The sequence below is a fragment of the Epinephelus lanceolatus genome, chromosome 3 (assembly GCF_041903045.1).
Source record: "Epinephelus lanceolatus isolate andai-2023 chromosome 3, ASM4190304v1, whole genome shotgun sequence".
Taxonomy (NCBI): domain Eukaryota; kingdom Metazoa; phylum Chordata; class Actinopteri; order Perciformes; family Serranidae; genus Epinephelus; species Epinephelus lanceolatus.
Window position 1 is genome coordinate 15300666 of NC_135736.1, and position 23086 is coordinate 15323751.

The following is a 23086-nucleotide window of genomic DNA, read 5'->3' on the forward strand; positions in this document are numbered from 1 at the left end:
ACATTCATTTTTATTTTATTTATTCATTCTTTAATCATTTCAGTTTAGTTTTTCTTGAAGGACATTGTTTTATTTGGTCTAAGTTTCAGACATTATCCATCACCACTTATTTTACTTTTTGTTATTTAGTTTAAGTTTTATATAATAACTTTGGTGGACACTCAAACATTGCACCCATATGTGACTCAGTACGTGTACATGCAGCTTGAGAACATCGAATTATTGGCTTAGTCCGACTGAAACCGGACTTTTAAATGCATGTAAACAGCTTAGTTCGACTGAAATTGGACTATCCGTAGCTCGACTAAAGCATCTAGATAATTCGATTGAAAATTGAACTATTGCTGCATGTATCCACTTAGTCCGACTGGAGTCGGACTCGGCGTTCTGCACATGCACCACTTTTTCTTTCGTAAGCTTTCACCCGGAGGAAGAAAGAGATGATGTAGCAGCAGTGCAGTATAGGGCTGCAATGATTTGTCATTTTAGTAGTCAACTAATCGGTTTTAGTCATTTTTCTTAGAAAAGTACTGTAGAAGTACCCCAAAATACTCTTATTGCAGCTTTTTATGTTCAGATATTGGCAGCTTTACACACTTTCCCATGACGGTGAACTAAAACCCTTTTGCGTGAGTATTAAACAAGACATTAGATGACAAAGTTTTTGGATTTGGGAGAGACAGACCAACATTTTTCAACATTTTAACACATTTTTCGATAAAATGATTAGTCAACTAATCGAAGAAATAGTTGACAGTTGCAGCCCTAGTGCAGTATATAGCAGTGCAAGTCCGACTTGACTGATCAGCCGAGCTATGGGCTTAGCTCGACTACTGCATGCATGTAAATGTACTTACTGTCAAACACAATATTCCGCAACAATGGGAGTTAATCTTCTGCTAATAAAGCCCACTCTCCTCAGGAAAGGCTCTATAACATTTTGGAGCCAGGCTGTAGGGAACTGTTCCCACTTGGCCACAAGAACATTAGTAAGGCCGACAGTGATGTTGGCAAATAAGGTACGGCTTACAGTCAGTGTTTGTATCCATTCCAAAGGTGCTGGATGGGGTTGAAGTCAGGGCTCTGCACAGGCTAGTCAGGTTCCTCCAAGCTCAGAAAAATTTCTCTTTAGAGCCCCTGCTTTTTCACAGGGGCAAAGTTGTCATATTGAAACATGAAAGGGCCTTCCTTGAACTATTGCTATAAAAATGGAAGCACTCTGTTGTCAGAAATATCACATGAAAACCACAGGAGTGTCCACATACTTTTGGTCATAACATGTAGTTGGGAGTATTTTGTGTTCTGAAATATCCATTGTGATTATTTGGTTGGGGAAGATGACACTAATGCTTCCAATGAAACAGGGAAATTTTGGCTTGTTCACCTTATGCAACACCCTATTCCTGGTATGAATGAAGGAATATACTGTGTATATGTGTGAGTGAGGAGGAGGAGGAGAAAGTGAACAGTGATTTAATTCAGCCTTCTTTGTTTCTGCAGGGGGTTTGGAAAACAAGGATTCCAGTGCCAAGGTAAAAACAAAATTATCTGACATCTGACTCATTCAGATAAAATGAGACCCACGTGTGTCTGTGTGTGTGAGTTTGTGTGTGTGTACAGTAAACATCCGCTGTAGTGCATTCTGCCTTTTTCACAGCTCTTCATACACTGTCCTTTGCTGCTGTACACTTGACTGTTGTAATGTCTGCCACCTGACCCATCACATTTAGGGTCATTCCATTTTTCTCTTTTGTTTGATGCTCGCTGTGAAACACCAGCTCTGTTTGATGTGTCCAGCTAACGTGAGGATGTTTGATGGCCTGTGTGAATAACAAATTTGCCTCCTGTTGTTTCTGCTGTCCTATGACGAATATGATGAGGAACAGTGTTGGTGTTGTTTTCGTGCACCGACACCATTCCCGTTCTTGATTTGTTTGGCATTTTGCAAGCATGACATTATTTGTTTACCCACAGTCAGGGTAGTGTTATTGTGGTCGTAATGTGTCTAAATCATGTGCCCTGAAGAAAATGAGGCTGGAATAATTTTGCTTTTTATTATTTGAGAGCCGAGCAGGCAACATAGAGCGAGAGGAGGGGGGTGTTTCTAGTTCTTTTCAGCTTGTTGCTGAATTAGATTTAAAATGTTAATTATCACAGTGATAATTGGAATTTAATGTGCTATTTAGCTGTTTACTATCAGTAAAGTGCTTCCTAATAAGTGACGCTTTTGCTCAGTGACAACAGGCCTGTGGGTAGAGAGCAGTTTGGTAAAAGGAGACTGATGGAAGTGTGTTTGAGCTGAAAACAGGAGAATGACAGGTGAGACTATTTTTGAGCGAAGGAGGGGACAGAAAGTGAAAGGCAGGAGGACAGAGAGGATTAGAGAAGAGGTGTATGACACACAAATACGAGCACGTCTAGTTCCCCACGTCAGCCCCAGCATCACTGAAGGTTGGATTTCATATCAACCCGCCATTTTGAGCTTCAGCATGCATCAACTCTCAGAATTCCTCATCTAATGTGGAAACGCTTGGGCTTGCCAAAATCTGACTATGATGGTGAGTGCTCAGGTAACAGTGCAGATGTTGTTGATCTTATGTTTCACTTATATAGACATTCTCTCATGTTCGTTTTAGCGCTAAAAAATTATCATCATTCTTCAGTGTTGCTGGATGTCATTTTCAGTTTTCTTTTTTGATTTGCTTAATCACTGAAATAAAAAATTGTCTTTAACAAGGGACTTTAAGTAAAGGGACACAGAAAATACACAATTACCCTCTTTACTAGTGGTTTTAAAATGCTTTTTCGATGATCTGATTACAAGTGGACAGCGCTAAATACAAGTGTAAACAAGCACCAAGGTGCATCGTAATCCAGTCATTCAAACCACCTAACATATCCTCATACAACAGTTTGTATGATACCTTACGAATTAGTGCCCCATGAATTAGCGCCCCTACTGGTTAGGTTAGGTTTAGAAAAAGTATCGTGGGTGGGTGTCGTCACGTTATGTAGGTAACGTAAAGTTACGTACTAAAAGTAATGTGACGAAGTAATGACGTACCTTAAGATGACTCAAAGTTCACTTTGTTTCACATGGGACACAAACACCTGTCTCCTGGGGAAAAGTCTTGTCTTTGTTTGACCCATCCACCATCCCAACCTGCCACGTTACATACGACTTTAGCTCTTTATGCTACTTCCTTATTTACTCCTGTCAGCACATTAGTCATGCGATCACAGCCTTCCTGAATATGTGAGTTATAACCTGTGTATTACTGGCTAACGATTATATGGGGTTATATACGAATACTGATGCCTTTTAATTTTCATAGATATACAACTCAACTGCTAACTAGGCCTGTCACAATAACAAATTTTGCTGGGCGATTAATTGCATCAGAAATTATTGCGATAAGCCATAATATTGCGTAATATTGTGCTTTTGAGACCATTTTTATTATTGTTGTAATTTTGCTGTTTTTAGACCATTTTTTCAACTTATATAATGATAATAAAGGCATAATGATGCAAGTACACCCTTTGAAAGAGAAATTAACATTTATTTACCAAGAGTATTTAGGAATGCAAAAAAGAAAATTTAAATATCCGAAATAACACGTAAAAATACCAAATAAATAAATAAAGACCTTATAAATACAAAAAAATAGACTGTCAGTCTCTCACTCTCAGGTGTGCAGTTAAGTCGTATTCGCTCTTTTTGTTGAGATGGTTTTACAACAAACCCGGCATACAGGCTCGTCCAAATTACTGGGCTCCCCTCTGTCATTTGGCTTAAATCCAAAACACTCCCACACAGGAGTCGTGGCATTTGGTATAGGAACAAGTTCCTTGTCTTTCTCTTACACTCAACTCTCTGTTTTCTTCTCCACCTCGTCTCCCCCTCACGAAGATCGCACTGTGTGTGTGTGTAGCCCATAGCCCCGCCTCCCCCACAGAGACAAAGACACTTTACTTCAGTTCATTACGCTAATGAACCAACTCACCTGGCCGCCAGACGATGCACGGCAGTGAACGCTCTTGTCGTCCAGTCTCTTTGGTGGAGAGACACAAGGAAAACAAACATGCATGAATATGGCAATTAATCGCGGCCGGAAAAGTTACCATCTCCCTTTTAATTTACCGTGCAATTAACCGACTTATCGCATATTGCGACAGGCCTACCGCTAACATGACTGGCGCGAGTGTGGACATAACAACTGTGCACGGGGAAGTTTGACCTTCTAGCTGAAGTAACGTTGGGAGTAACAGAATCTGAACACAGGTGTGAACAGTGATGTGTCTCAACTGTCCAGTTGTGTTCAGAATACTGGAACATATTTTAAATGCCATTGTAAACAGGGTCAATGATAAAATATGTAAGATATACAACATATATAAAACATTATAATTTAAAAGTGCACCACAAGCTGGTCTAGTTACGAGCATGGACCAAAAACATTGTCCCTCATTTACAATGTAGAGACACTGACTTAAAATACTCCCACATACTTTAATATTTGATCACAGATGATTGTTGTTGCATTTTTACAAAGTGTCATTTCTGGTGTAAATTTTCTAATTAGCCATCTGTGGCAAAGTGTCAAATATTTTACAACAGCAAAAAATGAAACATCCAGTGAGTGACTTAATCGGAAATGCTCTCGATGGCTTTTACTTCTTGCAGAGTAGAACGGAAGACAAAAGATAAACACAAACATAAACACAAACAGGCGTTTGATCTCAGGGATTCAGAGGTGTTTCCCTTCAGAGTGTCAGAGAGAGTGAGACATACAGAGGTCTTACTGAATCATTACTCATCATACTAATACATTTGGATGGTTCATAGTTTCGTGTGTAAGAGCATGTGTCTGGGAAATGTTCACATACAGAAACATGCGTATGAGCCCATGACTACTAAGATTCCAACACCCACTCTTCTGTGTGATCTCCTCTCATTGAGGTGAGATGCAGTCTGCTCTCTAGTACTCCTACTTGGGTGAAACCAGGCTCTGTAATGAGTCAGTCCGAGGTGTCAGAGTGTTGACAGCCTAACATGTTTTTGCATAACCTGACATTATCATCAGCGTGTCCGCCAACCCCCTCCTCTGCTTTCACAGGAAGTTGTCATTTCCATCCTGCCTCATTGTTACAGTCACAGCTTTTCATGCAGGAGATGATAAATGGAATGATTAGAAGGGCGTCAGAGAGACAGCAGCACAGTGCGAGTGGAGTCTTACTCACAAGCGGTGCTTTGGAGATTTTTCCTCAGACGGCGGAGGCTTGACTGCGCCTCTCTGACCACTCCTTCTTCTTCTTCCACCATAAATCCATCCCTGGAACCTGTTAAATAAATAATGCGTGCCTTATCGAGATGAAGGTCGTTACACTGCTGCTATTCAAAGAGAGAAAGGTCCCCACTTTATAATATCTGTTTAGCCATCAATTATTAAACTTAAGCTTCTAGAAAATGAGGGTCGAGTCCTCCAGCAGAGACTACGAAGCCTCTCAGTCACTACTTGAAAATGATAAAGTGATAAACTGGAGAGTGGCATTTCTATAACAAGAGTGACATTTACTCTTCAGCCCCACAAATGTCTCTTTTCTAAGAATAGGGTGGGTTGCACACTGTCACATCACATGTGTTTATAGTGATGTCAGCTGAAGCTTTTCTGAAGCAAAATTGTGTGTCGTAAATGTAAGCTAATTTAGTATTCATGCTTGTATGGCTGTTTTTTAGGTTAGTTATATGAAAACATGCAAAAGATAGGATGTCAGATCCTAAATTGCCATTGACAGTAATCCTTTTGATTATTGATTAATCAGTTCCAATACATTTTTAGTGCTGGTTTATGCTGGTTTTCCTAGTCTTCTGTAAGTGTCAAGTTAATAAAGTTGGATTCTGGACAAAAACAAGCTATTTGAATGTGTCAGCTTGGGTCTTTGAAAGCAGTTTTCAGTCGTTTCTTACATTTTATAGACCAAATAACTAATCAGCTAAATAGGGCTAGGTATCAGTACTTGATACCTTTTGACCAAAACAACCCTTTACCAAGTAGTATTGAAACATCTTCAGACCGTCCCGACTCCCCAGTGGATCAGCAAACTTTCTGTTGCTGCCATCACTGCACCCGCTCTCCTTCCAGGGAACAGTCAATTCAATGTCTGTCCAGTTAGCACGAGCTAACGCAGCAGCTAACATCAGACACCAAGCTCTTAAACGGTCCCAACAAACTCACACTGACACTAAAATGGCTTGACTCTGTCGCTAAACCCATCAGTAACACACAGTGGCAGGGTAGCCCTATCACTGTGTGTGTATGGCCGGGCAGCCTCTTACAACTCCTGCAGCAGCCGCTACAACCCATACAGTCTCTGTGTGTGCTTGTGTGCAATTGCATTTACACTTGTGTTCAAAGTGGTCACAGTGTGTCCCCAACAACTGTCCCTGAGGTGGTTTGGCTGATTGGATCATGATCTATGCTCAGTGCGTTTTGGGTGCATTTACACCTGTGATTTTATGTGATCAAGCAGTATCCAATTGCAGTCCGATCACTCAAAACACATTTTAACCCAAGGTATAAAAGGGGGGGGGGTTATGATGTGAGGATATAGTTGAAGATGTGAGCACTGTCTATTGTGCAACACAGTAAAATCAACAGAGTTTTTTTGTGTTGAACATGACCTTATGTGGGTGCAGGTGAAAAAAAAAAATCAAAGCAATCTCAGCCTGACACTTGCAGTGAAATGTTAGAGCAAAGTTGATTTTGAGGAGAGTTAATGTTGTGGAAACAAACAAACCTATCTGTAACCAGCTTTCTAGATTTTATCTGCACGGTGAACGATCTGCCTGTCCTCACCTGGCTACTTCTCCTGTGGAGTCTTATTTCAAGGCTCTGGCCTGCTGCCGTTGCGCAGCACGGTATCTCCAATAAGTTTAGTGGATATTGTAATACGGCCAGGCAATTTGTACCCGTGTCACTCAGCAGATTTACTGTTCACTTAACGCTGTCTTGAAACCTGTGAGCCTGGGATGAGGGTTAGGGTTTCTCATTTGGTTTTCGTCTCTGGAAGTTCTGATTTACCAAGGGTGAAGCAGTCAGTATAACCCTGTTCTGTGACCTGTTCCACATTCATCCAGATAAACATATTCACAGTGAGCCACAGTCTTTTGTTGGCTCTCCTTAAGTGTCTGGTGGTCAGGTGCCCTCTTCAGAGGCACCTGTGTCAGTAGACACTTACTGAAAGGAGTGTAATATTCATCCATTGCTCCAGATTGTCTTGCCAATTTAGGATTTCTACCACTTACTCACTTCTCTAACAGGATGTAGGTGGTATCATAAAACCATTGTGCCCTGCCACTGTAAGCTGACACAAACAGACCCACAGTATTGTATTCTATTTCAGATTTTATAAATGACAAGCTTTTTAGTCCATCTAATTCTGCAAATGCTCACTCTTGTCTCTTTTCACAGATATGAAGCAGGAAATCTTAGCTTAGCCCCCAGAGCTTTGGCTCACAAATTGATGTTCTTTGCGGGTTCTTGGTAAAATGGTGAAAGCAAAATCAATATAAAAACAGCCCTCTATAAACTGCTGCTTTTACCGACTATAATTAAACGTGTCCAGGTAAATTCCTCTTAGAGGACATATTTCAACACAGACTAGACAGGTAACTAGACATGAGATGATTAAGGAATGAAATGAGAACCAGACAACCTCACAGAGTGTTGTTCTTGTTTTTATTTGAAACAGTATTCACATGCAATATATAGTATAATGACTGTAGAAGTCTAATTTTCTGCTCCACACACTGCTCGTTACGCAAATAATATCAGGAGTGTTGATGCATTCGATGGATTTGTGCTTGCTCAATGGTTTCTTGAGGAGGACCTTTAAGTTCCTTGGTGGATTGGATGTTTATTGGCAGACTATAGACAACTAAAATGCACCCGTGGCTTCCCAATGTTCCCTGTTTGATGCACGAGAGAAGAAGCTAATGAGTTTTGCTGTCACCTCCCAAGAGAGAAGTCTACTTGATGTCCAGCCACACAAGTGATGCATTGCTGACCCCAGTGTTACCCCTGCTAGCTAAATGCATTTAGACCAATAGTTAATTTAATTTTAATTTTAATTTTATATACTTTATTAATCCCCCTGAGGGGATTATTCAATTTTTCACTGTTTGTCAATTACACACAGGTCCGAACACACATGCACAAACTGGACCTATACATGCACTACGTGGAGAGATGTCAGAGTGGGCTGCCCATGACAGGCGCTCCGAGCGGTTGGGGGGCACCTTGGCAGTGCCCAGGAGGTGAACTGGCACCTCTCCAGCTACCAGTCCACGCTCCATATTTTGTTCCGGAAGGGGACTTGAACAGGCGACCCTCCGGTTCCCAAACCAAGTCCCTATGGACTGAGCTACTGCTGCCCCCCATTATTTGTTAGGACTGTGTTTCTGTAATGAGAATCCAAAAATAACAGCTACAGAAACTAAACTGTGCCACAGTATGAACCTGCCACACATTATGATAACTGTAACCAACCAATTACTCATTAGCTAAACCAGCCTGGCCTTGTTGTTCCTTTGATGGTTAGTGGTCTTGTTTGATGTGTTAGATCACACCTAAACGGTGTCAGACAAATAATCATGACTACAAATGTTTTCATCCAAATCCCATTGATGCATGGCGTCTATGTTTACCTTGTGCTGTTCAGTGTTTGGACAGTACTCAGAATGTCCTCGTGCACATCCGCCACCGTGTCATCCCATTAAGGCCCCTGTTGACAGTCCATGGTCCATGTCTGTGCCAGCTGGTACACACATCGTACTATTATTTCTTGTTTTTTCTTCTTCATCTGAGCGCTACATCCTACATTAGAAGCCTAATGCTTGATGTTCAGCACCATTGCAATGTCAATGATTGCCACAGCATAAACTGTGTACACATGAACTTATCTAACCATTGACCTCACTTCATTTGATATCAGAGGTTTGGACTTGAGTCACATAACTTAAACCAGAGTCAGCCTCGGGTCACAAATTGGATGATTTAGATTTGACTTGACCAAATCAAAATAGACTTGCAACCCTACTTGGGCTGTAACATCAATGACTTGTGGCTTCACTTGGACTTGAGCATTTTGACTTGGAAATAGTTGATACCTTCCCCCATTTCATTCATTTCCTGAATCAACTAATGTTAACGCTATTCATTCCCAGCTAGCTGACACTTAGCTCCCCATATGATCCACTTTGTTTAAACCATCCGGCCATAATCTGTTGTTAAAATGGCATTACATTGGTGAAGAGCACATTAAAACTTGTTTAAGACGAAACTCAAAATGTAGGACTTTAACTTGACTCTGGACTTGTCAGTGTTGACTCTGGACATGATGTTGGACCTGAGAGTAAAGACGTGACACTTGCAAAACGATAATCTGGTCCCACCTGTGTTAGATATTGCACTGTTGAGCATGTTGTCCAATGACTACAAATTGCAAATGTGATAACTGAAAATATGAAAATAGACAGCCAGCATCTGATGGTGCCACAGCTCTGTTTGTGTTGTGTGGCAAATTTGTGCGTCACACAGTCTGTGATGCATCGCTTCACGCTTTTATTTCTCCAGGGAGTTACACAGCCTGTGATAAACTCCATCTTTTTATGAGGGTTTATTACAATTTCAAGCTAAGGTGGCCTGAAATAAACCACGCTTATGTGTGTCTCAGTGAGTAATGCTTTTACAGTGAAATTACTTGAACATAGCGCAGCTCTGCAGTATAGTAGCCAAGCGGCTATTTTAGTTGTGCTTTCATTAGACAGCAAAAGATACTACATTGCCAGTACACAAAGTTATACACAGCTAATTTTTCAGGAGGAGTGTCCGTATTTTTTTTCTGTCAAATAGAGCGCAATTCCATTAATTTGGTGGTGTAATAGCAGTGAGCAGAAAAGTAGCAAAGCTTTAAAGCTCTCAGTGATGAAACTTTGAAGTACTAATCCAGCGGGACTGTTGCCATTTTTGCAAGTGCCCCTTCAGATTCTGGGCATGCTAAAAATGAATTCTAGTGTTAGAGTTAGCAAGTTCAACATGTTGTTCTCTCCAGTCTTCTGTTGGCAATTTTTGTGGTTTGTTTGGTTAGTCATTTATTTAGCCACACAAACTTCAAACAGAAAGGACAGAGCCTGGGTGTCTTTTTTCATTTGTGTTACAGTTTCAGCTGTGAAAGCCTTAAACTGAATTTTCATACCATCATTTTGCCCTCTGAGAAATGATTCCGAGAGGAAATGGTCCGTGACAGACACATGAAGGCACTGCTGACTGTGGTCCTGGGTTTCTCACAAGCCCCCAGCCTCAGACGGAGCCACAGGCCACCCTGCTGCATCTGTTGCTTTATCTCTGTCACCTTAGCGGCTGTGCCTTTGTTCGCACCTCACTCTCTGCTGTAAAGCGGCGGCATACTTAGAACAAAGAAGCAGATTAATTGCAAACAGCTTTGATGCTAACAGCTGAATTTTGTTCATGTAGCAAGTTCACTGCCAGCTCTCTTCTTTTTCTCCTCCTTTCATCTCTTTGTCTTTTTTCCTGATTTGTTTGTTTCCTCTGTCATTTCTTGGGCTCGCAGCCAGGAAACTGCCCTCTACAGCGCCCTCTGCCCGGGCCGGGGGCCCATGGGGTTGCTCCTATATTGGGCCAGTTTCTTTCTCTCTTTGACACATGGACTCCCACATATCCAATCCCTTCATGCTGCTAAAAAAAAGAAATTAAGAGTTGGTTTGTGCTGGGTTTTCTTCTCATGTAGTTAACGTGGCATGAGCATGCTCTTAGGGTTAAGATGTTCCAGTGTTGAGGTTCCCTTTGTACTGTTCTGGCCCAGATTTAGATGGACACAGAGATGCAAGATTTACAGACCTTTGAATGGAGCAGAGCAAAGAAGAGGCATCGTGACGTGTGTGTGAGGGTGTGTGTGTGTGTGTGTGTGTGTGTGTGTTTATGAGACAGAGAGGGAAGGGGGCAGAGTTCAACATAGGCTATATTTAGAGTTGCTCCCCGGTCCCCTGAAGAGACACACTGCTATGCGTAGGGCTGGTTCTGTTTATAGGAGGACACTTGCTCGGTCTTTAGATGGCCACTGTGTGATTACATAAGGGCTTTGTGGGGACACACACGTTAGTCAGATTTTGCCGATGTTAGCAACCTAGTAGTGACTTAACCAGTGATGTTCATTCAAACCTCACTTTTGATGATTTTTCGTTTTTCAAGCATCTTTATTTTCTTCCTCAGAACAATCAAAAATGCACCAATCAGCCAGATGCTTGTATTTTAAAAGGAACCTTGGGGTTCAGCAAATTTTGTAATTTTAATGCTGTTATTTCAATTTCAACATATTGATGTAAACTTAATCCATTGCAAATACAAATTTTCCGCTGTGATCGTATTTCTACAATTTTTAATATCTTAGTTGTTCATTATCTATCCCTGCTACAGAAATTTGCAGCCAGCATTTACTGTATGGACACAAATACTCTAATGATATGTGTTTGTCTCGTATACATAGAGAACAGAGGCACAGTCACTGATTCATTTAGCTCAACAGAAGGAAACATGGGGATGGCAGCGCAGTAAACTGATGCAATGACAATGGTGCAGAGACAAGTGCAAGGCAACGCACTGCCCATGAACAAAAATACACACATCTAGTTAAGCCTTGACATTATTTCTCTTGATTTTTTCCAGAGAGGACGAGAGTGGGCCGAGGGCCATGCTCAGAGCTTTGTTTATCTATGTTGAAAGTGTTGCGCCAAGAGCTGCGATAAGGGTAGAGTGAAGTCTCTCCAGATCTGCAGGGGTCAGAGCATTCCTCCAACATCGTGGTGCCCTTATCCACAGTGGCGTGGTCAGCAGTAGCAGTTGTCGGCTTCTTTCGCAATTTGTTTCAAAAAGTTTAAGTTAAACAGTCCCTAGTTGTTAAACAACACAATGTAAATCATATCAGATAGGATTTTTATTGAGGTGACTTCACTATTAGCTAAAGTACCTTGTAACAGAACCATAGTTGAGCATATTGTTGCAAAGGTTTGTTTGATGCCTTGAGTTCAATTAATCAAAAAGATCAGTATGATTTTATTCAGCAGTCTACTATGTGAACAAACATTTGTATTAAGACTTTCAGCCCTCAGAATCACCTGCTACAGATTTGTGTTTTGATCAGAGCCATGTATAAATAGTAAATGTGTATCCAGATAAAGCTGTTAAAAACCGACATCAACCAAAAATATCGCTGCATCAGTATTAGTGTGGTTCTTTTCCTTATTATAGTTGAACACGTCTTTCATACACACTGAGAGAGACTTTCACCCTGTAGAAATTACTTATTGCTTCTGTGTTTGACACCCTTAAATCATGGACGGTGATCAGGACCATGACCCGTACAAGGCTCACTGGGGCCTGAAGAGATATGGCCTGTCTGACAAAGACCATAATAACTAACGCTGCTCGAGCAAATCCCCAGCAGTAAAACCTCTCACTCCTAAAGCCTCCCCAGCTGTAAGAGGACCACCACCGTAGATTCATGTATCCAATAGAAAGCAGTCCCCAGCTATTAATTTTTACTTCTTTCAGTCCACAGTGCTGTCTGATCCATGAGCACACAAAAAAATAAAGCTGTAAAACCAACATTAACAGGACAAGGAGTTACTCACTGGCAGTAATATCAATGCATTGTCATTACAATAAACTTTGAGTCCCTAGCTGGCTTGTCAGATTAACATGAACAGCAGCAAAACACTTCATTGTCACAAAATCTCTCAAAAAGCTTTTTAAGTAGGTGCTGTTCATTTTTGACTGGCTGGTCACCTCTTATTCAGTCTTTAATAGTAACCTGTTGGACAACATGAGCAGCAGGCAGTAGCATTATCTTATAACTAATATATAAAGAGGAGACAGTCAAAGGAAGTGCTCTGATTACAAGAAAAAGAGTGTTTTTAGTGAAAATCAGTGGCAGTGGCTTAGCATTGAAAAGATACAGATGGGTGGCAAATTAAAAACCAACATAATGGGCCCTATTTAAGCAATCTGTAGCGCATGGACTAAAGTGCATGATGCAAGTGCATTTAGGGCATTTCCAACTCCACTTTTGCTGGTTAAACAGAGCATAATCTGGGCAGAAAGCAAGGCACAAGGGACAAAGGGGTTGCATTTAGTCCCTTAATTAATCATAGGGCATAACATGAAATCAGTTAATCAGTGTCATCTCTCATTCCCTTTAAAAGCCAGGTGCACCTAGAGCACTGTTATTTACATGGTGGATTCAGCAAATTGGAGAAGCCTGCTTTTTTCTGCTGTGTGTCATGCAGTAAGAGCAGTAATGTCACGTCAGCAAATATCCTGGTACATTTTAGCAGCAAAACTAAAAGCTCGAGTTATAAACGTGACAGAGGAAACAGAGCTTAACTTTTAGCCATTAAAAAAATCAATGAAATTACACTGCTCCAGTCTCGGTCTTATTGGGGAGTCAGACAGCAGCTCTGCTCTGCTCTCTGCTATGTTAACTTTTTTAGAGAATGGGATTTTTTCTTCATTAATAATGCATTACTTTACCCACCTTCAGCCTGTTTGTAACAAGCAAAGTGCATGTGTGTTGTGGGTGCATCTTACCCATCTGAATGTGTCCTTAAAATAGCAGGAAAATACCATGCCATTAACTTGAGATTAGGTTTTTGTTGCAATCAATTTCTGCGTTTGTGAGAAACTAGCAATGAGAGTTACGCTGCGCTTTGCATCACTAAGATAAGGTCCATAGTGTTAGACCACTTCAAGCCTCCAGAACAACTTATATGTGCCCTTATTTTGTAAGTCTGTTGTGCACTACTGATTTGATGCAACAGCATTTTTCCAAACAAACAAAGTATTGATTAAGAACAAACAAACATGTCCAACCTGTTTGACAGATCTTGTGGTTTTGGCTCATGAAGCAAATTTGAACAGTTTCAGTGTCTGCTTATCCCTCCATGTTTTGTTTGGTTATGTCTATTTGAAACTAAATCAACTGCTTCAGTCTTTTTGGCTTATTTTGGGTGGCACTTTCCCTGTGGTCATAGAAAGGATGTAGTGCTGCTGTGTACTTTACAGAAAAAATGCCTGAGCTGGTTTTATTCAGTCATCTCTCTGCAGTATTTGAATGAATGTAGTCATAGTCTTGAGAATGCTGGCTGCTGTGAATTGGCAGCGCCACTGATGCTTTCTATTAGCAAACACAAAACCTGCTTGTACAGACAAGCAGGTTTTGTGTTTTGATTTGTAGAAAAGCGTGTTGCTCACTGTAGGTAAAACTGCATGCAAGTTGTTGATGTGTAGTTTCTGTTGCCTGTGGCCAACTTCATTTCCAAGTTTAATGTTTGAAACAGACATAAATATTTCCCAATGTCAGAATATGATTCCAAATATATTACAAAGCTAATAAAGTGCAAATGAATGTCACTGCTGACATACAGTAGGTCTTCAGCTGAATAAAGCCCTAATGATAATTTTGGAAAGTGAATTGGAGGTATTGGCGAGCAGCTTAGATCTGACCTGAAACAGCATTGCCAAAGCAAACTGAATGGCCGTCTTGGATTTCCCTGAAAGCCTCTCGTCTCTCTTCCTGTTTATCGCCAATCAATTCAGACCAGCTGCATTAAGATTAGACTAATCCATCATGGCGGTCTGCATTATTTATCACCTGAATTCCCACCATGCATTTGGGGAAATGCCCTGTTGTGTTCAAAATGCGCTTCATAGCTCTGATGTGTTTGGCACTGTATAAAGTCGTGTTTTCATAGAAAAATGCTGCTGTTCGTTTGTGATATTTGTCAGCCTGGAGGGACTGTGTTGGAATATGCAAATCCCAGAGCTTTCAAAATGAGCATTCGTCATAAATATTACTTTTTTAATTTGTGTGACTGAGTGCTGATGTTCAGTCAAATATGTCAATATTTTAAATGGAGTTGTGATGTTTGTTGCTCCCTCGCTGCAGCTCTACCCTCAGTGCTTCAGAGACTGTATTAGATTACCCTCTGGGCTTCCATGGAGACCTGGACGACACGTTGATGCAAATCTGCTTGTCTCTTGGCACAGGACGGCTCCTGCACGGAGGGAAATACATCCTCTGACACCTGCATGTCATGAGATAATAGAGCCCTGTTCAGTTCCTGATTGCATGCTGTCATGATGCAGCCCAAATCTGTTTCACAGTTTGATAAGGGGATTTGAGCACAGGAAGGGGACTGACTCATGTTCCTGCTGTCATGCTGATGCCACATGGAATTTGAATGGTCAGATTTTTCCGTCTCTCTTTGTCAGTTGCAAGACGTGGCAACAGCAAAGCCTCACATGGCTTTGTATTGTTGTCGAATTTTGACAAACAACTCTCTTGAATGTTTGCTCAAGGACTTAATTTGACCTTCAGTGCTTGAGCCAACATTCAGGTTCAAGTACTGAATTTGACCTTCACATGTGACTAAAACCTACGGAGGAATGTCCATTGATTAGCGTAATTATTGCAGCGATCATCTGAGATTTTAATTCCATCTTGATATGCAATGTCTATAACAAAAAATTAAGTTTATTTAAACTTATTTATATTTTTCTGGATGTGTGATTTCACCTGTTGTAGCGACAGGTGGTGGATTCTGTAGGGGAATATCTGAACCTCTGTAGACTGTTGACATGTTTTACATTGACAAGTAAGGAAGTGGCATAATTTGTAAAGCCTTTATGTAACGTAATTGTGTGCACTTGTGTAGGAGCTGCACTGATTGATCGACCACTCATGGCAATTGAATTTTCAGCTTGATTGGCTATGATCGGTGACCAGCCACTCAGTCTCAGATATAGCCAATCCTGTGCTGCTCACATTTATATGCATGCTCTGCACACTCTGCAACCCATTCTCATTCCCTGGTCATCAAACACTGATACTTTGTCACGCCCCCTCATTAGCAATTTATTTAGACCAAAAGGTAAAAAGTTGTAGCTCATTCTCATGCATACTGAACATAGTTTGAAAGCTACTGTGTTAGGCTATCTAGCAGACTGGGGTACGCCACCCAAATCTGTATTAGTTGCAGAGTTAATAAGTAGCACAAAAGTGTAGCATAGCAAAGCTAATGCTAGCCATTTTATGTAAGTGGATGGAAGATTTTAAAACACTTCCCAGTTCAGGAGGTATAACTCAATATAAACACAAATATTGGTGGTCTACCCTGGTCTGCTACTTAACTGATTAGCCAGGATTACCAGCAGACTACAGGGGTAGTTGATAATAGGCTCAAAAGTTTCACGTAAAAAAGCTAATGTTACCTGTTTCAGAATCTCATTACGCCCTCATAATCCCATGAGATGACTTAAACAGCCAAACTAGCTGTTTTTGAACTATATTTTCTTAGTAGTTATGAGCATTTATTTTCACACAGACTTTTGTGTATTCTTAATAAGGCACTCATCTTTCATGGATTTTTACGGTTTCAAGCCAACTTAACAGTTGCTTTAAAGAAAACTTTTTTTGTGTGTATGCAGTCAAATATAGTAACTAGTAAGAAAGTAAATTGAGATAGAAAAATAAAAAATTGGATTAGGCTGAGAAAATTGCAATTGGTGCATCTTTAATTGAAATATCAAGTTTCATGTTAGCAACAAACAGTGAAAAAGCTGTTTAAGAGACAAGTCTTTTTGAATGATAGGCTGGGCCATTATGAGAGCATGTCACCAGCTCTTACTTTCAAGTACAGGTGTTTTTTGTGCTTACACCATGTATATTTAAATAAATATTCAAGGGAAAAGTTTGCAAAATGTGCATGTCTACCCACGCCAGTAATGCTGTAGAACTCTCACTTTTTAAAAAAGGGAAGACTTGAATCTGTGTGGTTTAAATATAACTAGAGTTGACACAAACAGCTGTTTTGTGTTGTACTGACACGCTGTTAGAATGATGCGATCCACATGGAGTATTATTTATTAGCCTCTGTTGGTTACGTTATTTTAAACCAGAATGCAACAGCAATCTGTTGCTTTTCTCAAAACTCCCTTTCTGCCTTTTCCTCACAGCCTCAACATAATTACAGCATTTATTTTAAGCAACAATAAAATGTGACATAACTTATTTTGGATGTCAGTGTGACATTTCCCATGCTGGGCCTTTTTATGCATGAGCTCGTTTTAGTGTGTACACGCATGTATTGATGTATGTGGAAGAAATCTGTATGGACAGCGAAGCCATGTAGAGTCAGGTGAAAGAGAGGGCCCTGTCAGCAGCTCGGTGTCGTGGCATCTGCTCTGTGTTTGGTCGGGGAACTTGAGCTCCTGCAGGAGGAAGCGTTTGGCAGCTCAGTCATAATGGACTCAGGTTGAGAGCGTGCAGATACAGCATGGTGAGCCAAAGTGGTAAGTCTCAACTGATAGTGATTGATTCCCCATTTGGATAGTACAGAATGGGTATAGTTGATATTTATTGCCTGGTTTTACAGGGCTAGAATATACAAGAGTGTCATATTTATCATGGGAAATTATTTTTAATTTATTGTTCCAGCATAATAAAGTCTTTGTACCACAAAACAAGCAACAACCATAAAAAACATAACACTATGTAGTATAAGTAAGATGTGTGTGTCCCTGCACTAATTCAGAATGGCTTATTTCTTGACTCAGTAATTTGCAACAATTCCTACCAATCATAAGTCCCGATCACACATGCACTGCAAACCTGAAATTATTCAGGCATTACCCAGAGGAGCTGTATGTGAGAGCACAAATGTCCAAATCAGTTGGATCGGACATTAAAAGGACTTTACCCTCCTAGCTCCTGATTACAGAGTCTGTGTAACGTCTGATTCACATAAAGTGTGTGGGCTTGTTGATGACATTTTTATCATGCAGCTCACGCAAAACCAGAAGAAAGCAAACATCTGAGGTTGAGATAGAAGGGTCATTTACCCAAAGATGGCAGCGAAAATGTTCAACTAGAGAGACAACAAGATTTGTCAGTAGGGTTCGAAGTCGAAATAGTCAGAAAAAGTCAAGGAACAGCGAGAGACTCTGTTGTTTATGACCAAATTATGAACCGGCTGCATGACTGTGGTGTAACCCGCATCATATCATGCTTCCTGTATGCTCTACCCAAGCATCACCCCTGGCCTAAACCAAATGGAGTATCTCAAGTAGGTGAGAACACTTCTGACACACTCAGTCTCTTGTTGTGTGCTACATCTGTGAAAAGGAAAGTTCAAATGGCTATACATAGAGGAATCCTTAGCTGAATTGCCAGAAGAAAATGTTGGCATTGTACATTTATGAAAACCACGGCTACAGTACATTTGTATGTTTCATGCGTATCATATTAACATTTCTGCAAGGACATTGCTCTGATTACATGTATATGAGCATGACGTTGTCATTTGGAAGGAATGGTGGATGGCGTGACATCTAGGCGAGATGGTTGCCAAGCTGTAGACTACTGTTCAGGACCAAGCGAGACATCTGCTGCATTTCCAGCGGCAGTTGTGCCACCAAAAGCAGGTCTTTTACGCCAGAACATGATCATTTCCTAACCATAACTAAGTGGTTTTTGTGTCTTAATCTAATAGTGTTAGAAGTTTGAACATACTTGCTTCATGTAAACAATGTAAATATCTGTGGTATGCAGAAATGTACAATGCCAACATTTATTCTGAAGAGTGGGTTGGGAATCCATCATGTTCTGCACTGACAGCAGCCTTTGTACTATACAACATAATGCCACACAGCCTCAAACCACGCTGTTGCTACTGTACGTTGCTCTCTCTGCCTTCACATCAGCATTCCTGTTGAGTTGTTTGGGTCGTCGTTGAAAGGCATTCATGGAAGTGTAGCAGCATAACTAAATCTGAAGGAGATGAGGCATGCTGAGGGCACATGGAAACAAAAGAATGGAAACCCACAACCACAAGTGTAACTGTTATGAAGCCAGTGTCAGCGGCACGCATTATCCCTGCAGATACACAGTGTCCTTTCAGAATGCACCAATTTGTGGTAGTTAGGTGAGTATGACTTATTAAAATGACCTGAGCAGCTGTCGTAATGGTCCTTAAAATCATCCATTTGGATGATTAAAGCCACATCTACGGTTTCATTGTTAAATCTACTTTCAGATGGTTGATGATAATGTTTTGTGGGGCAGAGTAGTATCATAGGTGCTTAATGGGAGCTTAAGGGTAGCTTTTACGTGAATAAAACGCTCATTGAGACCATTTTTTGTGTGAATGGGACCACCTGTTGCTCTGTCATTTGCCCGTAGGAAGTGTGCCTGCTTACTGGGATTAACTTTTAGGCTGGATGTGAGCAGCAGGGAACAATCCTTCCCTTCACTTCTGAATCGATGCCGTAACACTGACAAGTCACAAATCCCACATCTGTCTGCATGCAAAGTAGGCCTCCGGGCGGTCCACTGTGTGCCGAAGCTGGATTGTCTGTCTTGCCATTTAACACGGACCCCGTATTGACCTCTGCAGTTAAGTAAAACACTCAGTTTTAGCGTGCCGCTTTACATTGACGGCTAGTGACCTTCAGAGATCCACACAGGGCAACATCACGGGACCAGGCGCTCTCAGGATTAACTGATCACTGTGGGGCTTCCGTATCACTGCAGATCTACAGCCGCAGGTCGGGAGTTAGAATTTACCTTTAATTGATAGCATTCATCTCATCAGTTTTTAAAGGGCAGGCTTGACAACAAACATGGGGAAAATCAAAGCAGGGAGCACCTTCTTTTCTCTTCTGAATACAGCAGCAGCACCATGATACATGATAGGGAGCACTGGTTTAAACTAAATGGAGAAAGGAATTCATTTAGAACCTGATTTAGGTAGTATCACCTAATTAGTCACACACAACAGTTTCCAGTGTTCTTGCTTACACGAGAATTGTTCGTATATAAATGAGCTGGCGTACATATCTGAGGGGTGAACCTGTTCACAAACTACCCATATTTTCCCTCTTATTAAGATGAAGTAAAACAGGGCCGTATGACTCTGTGCCTCTACTTTATTGTCCTTGAAATTTAATCTCAGCTACAGAGGCGTGAAGTGGTGTTAGATTTTTCACCCTCAACACAGTTTGCAAACCTGTTGAAATGTTTTCGGTGCCTCAAGAAGCCGCTTTGCAATAATGAGCTGGTGCAATTGATCGGGGAAGCAGCAGATTAAATCAGTCAGTTACCCAGATAGATTTGTAACAGCAATTTCCTTTGTCACATCCTGGGGGAGTTTGTGAAAGAGAAACCCGATGAGATGAAACTGGGGAACAGATGTTCTAAATGTTTAGCCTAGTATTTTTGTTATTGCATCACTCATTGCTCTTGGTTAAACAGGCTACAGCAGGGATACTCAGCTTGATTTGCCTGGGGGCCACTTTTGCAAAATGACAGAGAGCCAGGGGCCAGTTAATAAACAAATATCAATACTATTTATCAGCATATAATAAAGGAATTGCCTGTTAACAACCTTTCCATATTTGCTCTCCTCATTCGTCTTTGCCAAGAGGCAAATCCAGTCGCAGCAGTCCTGCACTGATCAGGTTTGAGGACATTCGGAGCTTAGCCTGGACCTCTGTTGGGAGGGTCTGTCCTGGCACTTTTTTATATAAACGAGCTCTGTTTTTTGCTTCTGTTTTTTAACCCACTCTGGCACCATATTTACATTCAAAGTACAAAAAAAAAAAAATCCAAGTATGTATTTATTTTCACTGTGAGTTATAAAATGGCTGGCGGGCCACCCTACATCCTGTTCCGGGGCAGATTTGGTCTGCAGGCCCTAAATTGAGTATCACTGAGTATCACAGGCGTTTTGTATTTGTTTTCCTCCTGTAGATTTACCCCCCCCCCCCCCCCCAGTACATTATGCCACAGCAAAAGTGCCAGATCGCTGCCATCAGTTGCACTGAAGTCACTCATGGATTACAGAGTACTGAATAATCCGGATGATGATAAGTTTCATTGGGCGCTATCATCTCTATCATCACCAGTAGTTACAGCTGCATGTGAGTGGCTAAGCCCGTGTGTCTAAAATGCACAGTATGTTGTCCATTCGGCTGCATTAGTTTGCTCCAGTTTACACAAACAAATGCACCCACATACAAACACACACGCCCACGCACTCAGACACACACACACACACACACACACACACAGATCGGTTTTAAGTTATTAAGTGTCATTTAGGTCTGTCTATCAACATCTGCTCCCTGAGAGTGGTTAGCGATGGCTGTCAGCTTAATCCATACACAGAGCAGCATATGGCCTGGTTTGTTATTGTTGTCATATTTTATCAGTTTTTCTTGTCTGTCACATATTCAGTGTTTTCTTTATTTGTTTTCCTTTACTCCTGGGGTGATTTCACCCGCATGGTTAAATAAACTTTAATCTTATCTTAAATACTTAGGTAAGAAACTGAACAACACATGGTGGTTAATTATATACAGGTGGGCGACTGAAACAAGACTGAACAGTGTGTGTATCAACACCTTTGCATCGTGCTTTACATGGAGACCTAATTATAAGACTTAATAGGCAGGTATAATAAAAGTCACTGAAAAGATCCCAGGCCACAGAAACAGGTGGCGATTCACATGAAAAATAACACACTACAGGAGATTTTAATGCATGTCATGTGTTAACATTCAAAAGAAAAAGTGATGTGATGATAAACTCCTGTCTTATGCTCTCTAATAGAGGCATTAGTCAGTCATTCCTCAGGTGAAATAACAGGAAGTATTGTGCTCATTATTCTCATACCTTGGATGCAGTGAAATAGAAATCTGTGCAAAAACTGTAGTTTCATCCAGAGGTCCAGCAGGCTGATAGCTTTCCCATCTGGACTTAAAAGACTTTAACTTCTAACCTCCCCAAAAAATGTAGCGTTTGAAATCCATGCCACACAGCGACAGACAGAAATCCAATTAACTCTGTATTTTTAGCTCAGAGACTAAATATTTGTCTGAAGACGAAGGATCTGTTTCTCTGCTCATGTCTGTCTCTCTCCCTTTCTCTTGCCTGCTCCCTAGAGTTTGCGTTGCCCACTGAAGTCAAGATGGTTTGACAGCAAACATGCCAGAAAGTTTTCAGGCTGACACCTTGTGGGCCTGGGATAACCCAGACCACTGTAACTGAGTATACTCGACTCTGATAAGTTGAATCCCAGGGGTGGACGCAGTGTTATGTAATATGAATTAATGAAAGGGTATATGAGTGTGATTCAGCTGAGACATCCTGTAGGTATTGAATTGCAGCATTATTGGATCATAAGACTCATAATTATTTATCCATTCTATTGATTTTGCTTTTTAATCTTTAATCTAAGTTTATAGTCTAGTGTTTAACTATTTTAGGGCTATTATTATTATTACAGCTTTTAACCTATTTTATTGTCATCAGTTTTATTCATGTTTTGTCTTTTTTGATGTATTTAATGTAGTTCTTTAATCTAGTTTTTTTATTACCCTGGTTTACTATTATCACTGTGAAAGTGTGCATATTTTTTATTGTCTCGAGTACATTGGTCCCAACTCGTAAAAACGTTTTTGAAATGATTGGCCCAAGCTTGGCCTGACAAGCTTGGGCCGGACTGTATTTTCCCCAGATTTCCCCAGTGGGTTAGGTTTGCTCTAATTTTCATGTGTTTGTTTTGGAAATGTAGACCTTAAAATGTGTGTAACGTCATCAATAATGTAAGGGCTGTGCTGCCATCAACCAATCCTGATTCCTACCTTTCATTAATGAGGAGAAATGTTATACAGTGTCATTTATTATATATGGCACATGACAGTGTTTGGTAGGAGAAGGCGCATGTTGGAGAGCGTGTCACAAATGTCTGTTACTGCACTGACAAGACTTTATTTAATTTAATAATAAGAAAACAAAGATTTTTTTTTACAGTGGAATTCAGGGTTTAAACGGACTTGGGCCCAAAACTGTTGCTGTGGTTTGGACTCGGGTCGTGCTGGGAAAGAAACTATGCAAGTTCATGTGGGGTCGGGGCTGATCATAGCTCTACTTTGAACTTCACTTACCT

General features: G+C 40.8%; 1 protein-coding gene across 2 annotated transcripts in view; it reads left to right on the top strand.

Annotated features, from left to right (window-relative positions):
* The window catches only part of prkcaa (protein kinase C, alpha, a), a 211742-nt gene that overhangs the window by 2173 nt on the left and 186483 nt on the right, over nucleotides 1-23086 (top strand). For both annotated transcript variants that reach the window (XM_033624304.2, XM_033624302.2), the window contains exon 2: nucleotides 1501-1532. In XM_033624304.2, coding sequence (XP_033480195.1) covers nucleotides 1501-1532 — 32 coding nt within the window. The remainder of the gene's footprint in view (nucleotides 1-1500; nucleotides 1533-23086) is intronic.